The sequence below is a fragment of the Meles meles genome, chromosome 4, assembly GCF_922984935.1.
Source record: "Meles meles chromosome 4, mMelMel3.1 paternal haplotype, whole genome shotgun sequence".
NCBI classification, from domain to species: domain Eukaryota; kingdom Metazoa; phylum Chordata; class Mammalia; order Carnivora; family Mustelidae; genus Meles; species Meles meles.
The window spans coordinates 163,095,147-163,100,626 of record NC_060069.1 but is presented as its reverse complement, the minus strand read 5'-3'; the positions used below and the strand labels follow the sequence as shown (position 1 = coordinate 163,100,626).

Sequence of the window (5,480 nt, the reverse complement as noted above, 5' to 3'; positions counted from 1 at the left end):
GGCTCAGTCAGTTGGGCATCCCAACTCTTGCTTTTGGCTCAGGTCATGATGTCAGGGTCATGGGATGGAGCTCTGTGTTGGGCTCCACACTTAGTGCAGAGTCTGCTTGAGATTCTCTCTCCCTCTCCCTTCCCCTCTGCCCTGCCCCCACTTGTGTGCATGCATGTGTGCATGGGTATTCTCAAATAAGTAAAATCTTTTTTTATTTTTCATTTTTATTTTTAAAGATTTATTTATTTATTTATTTGACAGAGATCACAAGCAGGCAGAGAAGCAAGCAGAGAGAGAGGAGGAAGCAGGCTCCCTGCTGAGCAGAGGGCCCGATGTGGGGCTCGATCCCAGGACCCCCGGATCATGACCTGAGCTGAAGGCAGAGGCTTTAACCCACTGAGCCACCTAGGCACCCCAGTAAAATCTTTTTTTAATCATGTTATGTTAGTCACCATACAGTACATCATTAGTTTTTGATGTAGTGTTCCAAGATTCATTGTTTGCATATAACATCCAGTGCTCCATGCAATCTATGACTTCCTTAATACCAAATACTGTGCTAACTTATCCCCTACCCCCTCCCCTCTAAAATCCTCATTTGTTTCTCAGAGTCCACAGTCTCTCACGGTTCGTCTCCCCCTATGGTTTCCCCCAGCTCACTTCTCTCCATCTCCCCATGTCCTCCGTGTTATTCCTTATGCTCCACAAATAAGTGAAACCATATGATAATTGACTCTCTCTGCTTGACTTATTTCACTTAGCATAATCTCCTCCAGTCCCCAAATTAATAAAATCTTTAAAAAAATGTGTCCACCAATGTTTTATTGGATGCTGGGTTTCAATAAAATAATAGTGTAACACTGGCGAATGTTGTATGTTGTTTCCTTTCTTTAAGGAGTGACGGGCCTTGCTCTGCCTGGCACTTGCCACCTGTGGATTGACTTGATAATTGTGATGCTTCTGTGCTTGCTTTTATGTCTTGTTATGGCTGATCGAGAGAAGGCTGTGTTCTCAGGCAGGTTTAGCACGACCATTAATATGTGACTTCTGGGATCTGTACTGTGTAACAGATTACCCCCACAGCACGTGCTGCTGACACCACGCCAGGGATATCAGTGGGGCATGTGAGAAGATTTTAGGCAATACAGAGATGAAAGTTGCCAATTTTGAAGTTAGGAGGGCATTTAGACATGCTCTGGGAAAACATGGATCTAGCAGATCCTAATCCCGATTGAAAGGCCATTGTGAGGAGTGGCAGGGCCAAGTCAAGGAAAAGTAGAAGAGGGTGAAGGATGAGCCCAGGATGGCCCCAAGGGCCAAAGGGCTGTAACACCCATCCCCACCCTCTGCTGCCCAGCTGGGACCCCAGGCAGCCACAGGAAGCCACACAGGGTCCTGCAGGACTGCAGTTTCATGCACAGAGGGTGGAAGTGGACATGTGGTTGGGAATCATGACACATGGTGCCAGAGCTCTGGTTGGTCTTGGGTGTTTATTGGTCAGTTTCCTTAAGTGCGTCCAGAGACAGCGGATGGGTCACTGAGCTGAGGACACAGAGACAGGTGGATGCAGGCTGGGCTGGCCCTCATGCAGGGTGAGAGATATGGAGGGAGGCCACTGCCGAGGGACTTTCTAGGACACCTTTCTAGGGCTACAGCACTGAGTGTGGATGTTTGGTTTGTCTATGTCTGCAACTCAACAGCAGACTGGACCAGCAGACACGAGGAATGGTCCACGTGCTGGAGCAATTCAGGACATGGTGATCAGCTTTGAGGTGGGACCTGCCCCTGTCCTCCATGGGGCAGCCCCTTATGACGGATCAAGAACGGATTGGGCGGGGGGGCTTGGAGGACAGAGTCACTGGGTAGGACCTGAGCTCAGCTGGCTCTGGGGTGGGGGGGATGTGTCTCACCTGCAGCAGGACTTCTGGGCTAAGGTGGGCCTGGGGCAGGCTGGGCACATGGGGCAGCAGAGTATGGACACGCAGGAGGAGGGTCTGCAGCAGGACAGGGAACAGAGGCTGGAATTGTGGCAGGAGAGAACTGAGCAGGGGGAGGGCCCAGAGCATACGGGCTTGCAGCAAACAGGGGTGCAGCAGACAGACACACAGCAGTCTTCCTGGCAGGGGGAGGAGCTGCAGCAGGAGGGCTGGCAGCAGACAGGGGTGCAGCAGACGGGCTTGCAGCAGACAGGGGTGCAGCAGACAGACACACAGCAGTCTTCCTGGCAGGGGGAGGAGCTGCAGCAGGAGGGCTGGCAGGAGCTGGTGCAGGCTGACTGACAGGGGCTGGACCCGCAGCTCACAGGGGTGCAGATGAGGGTCAGGCAGGAGGGGGCACAGCAAGGGGGGGCACAGCAGGGGGGCTCGCAGCAGCTCTCTGGGCAGTCGTCCACCTGCCAGGAGTCGGGGCAGGCGTCACAGGAGCCGGGCAGGCAGACGCAGCTGCCGTAGCTCGGGTCGCTGGAGCAGACGGACAGAGTAGATGGGCCATGGTGGGGGCAGTGTCACTAGAAGAGGGTGTGAGTGTGAGTGTGAGTGTGAGAGCGAGTGTGTGAAAGTGAGTGTGTGCCAGGTGCCCTGACCTTCTCCTCATACCCTTCTGGCTTGTGCTATCTGGCATTAGTCTCCCCAGGCGCTCCCCTGATTGGTGCCAAGAGCCAGATCCCGGCAGAACTAGCCCCAGCTCTTTCCCTTCCTGGAGTCCCTGCTTAGCTCACAACACTCTGGAAACTGATCTGGGATTTCTAACTGCTTTTAGTCCTAGAAGGCAAGCTTGGGGGTAGCATGCAGGTTTCTTGCTGTTTTAGTGGGGCCATTGGGGGCCCAGGTGGCATACCCCGGTGTTGGGGGCTGGGTCCCAGGCCGAGGTCCGGGCGAGCACTGTGGTGGACTGTTCTGCCGGCCCAGCACCATCAAGTGCCTCTGTGCTTGGAGGCTTACTTGGTTTCTGTGTAACGGTGATGAGTCATGATTTGTATGCTGTGCTGCGCCAGTGGCCTGTGGCTAACCGCAGATGGGGCTTCAACAGCAGAGGTCTGTCGTTTGGAGGCTGGATGTCTGAGATCAAGGATTGGCAGGGTTGTTTCATCGTGGGGCCGTGATGGAGAATCTGTTCCATATTCTCTCAGCTTTGGGGGTTTTCTGGCTATCTTGGGGTTCTTTGGTTTGTACAAGCATCTCCCCATCTCTGCCTTCATCCATCCTCCCTGTGTGCCTGTCTGCGTCCATGTTTTCTCATTTCACAAGGATGCCAGTAGTACTGGGTTGGGACTCCTCTCCCCCAATGACCTCATTGTATCTTGTCATCTGTGATGACCATCTTTTAGGTAAGGTCACTTCTGCAGGTACCGGGGCTGGGACACAATTCGACTCTCAGCAAGCACCTGCTCTGAAGCAGACTCAAGGCCAGGATCTGGGATGGAAGAAAGGTGGAGCAGGCCTCCTTTCTTGGGGACTGCAGTCCACAGATGGTGAAAGACGGGGCGCAGGCGGCACGTGGCATGACAGACGAGTCACACCTGCACATCTTCTGCTTGTCCCGGCATGGCTGAGCTCATGGGACACTGTGTCATTGACAAGGCAGCAGACAGACACACAGCAGTCTTCCTGGCAGGGGGAGGAGCCTTTATTTACATTATTTACATTATATTTAAATTTACATTATTTACATTATTTACAGAATAATTGTAAGGAGTACAGTGTTTACACATGCCCTCACCCAGCTTCCTGTAGGAATATCTTACCTATCCGTAGATCAGTGACAAATCTTAGAAATCAACATTGGCACATTCCTGTTCACCAAAGGGCAGACCCATTGCCCACAAATGTCCCCTCTCTGGTCCAGGTCCCCATGTGCATTGTAAGGTTTCCTCACTCTTCTCTAATCTGAGAAGTTTCTTGGTTTTTCCTATCCTTTGTGTCTTGACACTTTTGAAAAGCCTTGGTCATGCGTGTTGAGAAATTTGGGGTTGTCCGAGGTTTCCTCACAATTAGAGTGAAGTTCTTATGTTGGGGGGCGAATCCCACAGAAGTAACTTGCCCAGTGAATCAGGGGCACATGTTGTTGCTGTGCCTTGTCACTGGGGATATGGTTATTTGTCCCCTTTGTAATGAATAAATATTTGTGGTGAGGGGAGGTTCTACGAGACTTTGCAAGTATCCTGTTTCTGCTGTCATGTTTGTCTAATGGTTTTAGCATCCCTCTGGGGGCCATGCCTGCAGCAAGGTCACTGTGATGTTCTTTTTCAGTTTTTGTTTTTTACCTTTAGCATGTTATGTTAGACACCAGACTCACTGTGGTGTTCTGATGGTGAGTTTCTAGTTCCCCACTCCACCTCCACTCATTAACTGAAATTCTTCTACAAGGAGGAGATGCCCCTTTTCCTCCATGTATTTACCTGTTCTGGTTTATTTTATTTCATTCCAGACTAATTTGTTTTATTATTTGAATCATAATCCAGTGTTATCATTATTTTCTTATTCCCTTAGTTCTGGCTTTGAGCCTTGGGACCTCCTTCACTTGGCTCCTGTACTTTCAGCGTGCTTGCAACTCCCCCACACCTCACATTCGGTTCCAGCTGCCCTGGAAATCTCCCCTTCCCATTCCTGGATTCAGCCACTTCTCCAGGGAGCCCTGCTCCTTTCAGTGGATGATGGTATTTAGAAACCACAATATGGAGCGAGGAGTGCTCAGGCTGCTGGGGTGTCCCTTCTTTAGTGGGTGGAGCAAGGACATGCTTGTGTGTGTGCTTACAGTGCCTGAACTCAGGGGGAGACATTCAATCTTTGGGCTTGCTGGATGGTAGTAGCTGAGGTTTTGTCCAGATCCTTTCTCAGGATGAAAAGCTGCCTCTTATTACTGAGAGATTATATCATAAATGGACATTGGATTTCATGGAATGCTTTTATGCATTTATTGAGATGATTATACAGTTTTCTTTTTTAGTCTGTTAATATGGTGAATTACATTAATTGATTTCTTAAAGCCTTTTATTTTGAAATAATTAGACACGTACAGGAAATCACAAAGCCAGTACAGAGAGGTGCCATGTACTTACATTAATTGATTTTTTAAAATATTCACCCAGGGGCGCCTGGGTGGCTCAGTCATTAAGCATCTACTTTCAGCTCAGATCATGATCCCAGGGTCCTGGGATCGAGCCCCACATCAGGCTTCCTGCTCAGCAGGAAGCCTGCTGCTCCTTCTGCCTGCTTCTCCCCCTGCTTTTGTTCCTGCTCTTGCTGTTTCTGTCAAATAAATAAATAAAAATTTTAAAATGTTCAACCAGTCCTGAAGTCCCAGATAAACCCCACTTGGTTGCGATGTATTTTCCTTTTTACATGTTGTTGGATTTGGTTTGTAAGATGTTGTTTGGGATCTGTATGTCTATTTTTACGAGGCTATTGGTCTATAGTCTTTTTTTTTATTGCAATGTCTTCAGTTTTGACAAAAGTTGCCAAGTATCTCCTTCTCTTCTATTTTCTAGAAAA

At 49.6% G+C, this 5,480-nt stretch overlaps 1 protein-coding gene across 1 annotated transcript; it reads right to left on the bottom strand.

Moving 5' to 3' along the window:
- Positions 1-1,897: 1,897 nt before the first annotated feature.
- On the bottom strand, positions 1,898-2,470 carry LOC123940822 (keratin-associated protein 10-12-like; the record flags this gene model as incomplete). The annotated part of the gene is made up of 1 exon (XM_046003722.1): positions 1,898-2,470. A coding segment is annotated over one exon (573 nt), but the record flags the coding sequence as incomplete, so codon positions are not given.
- Between the last annotated feature and the right edge of the window lie 3,010 nt (positions 2,471-5,480).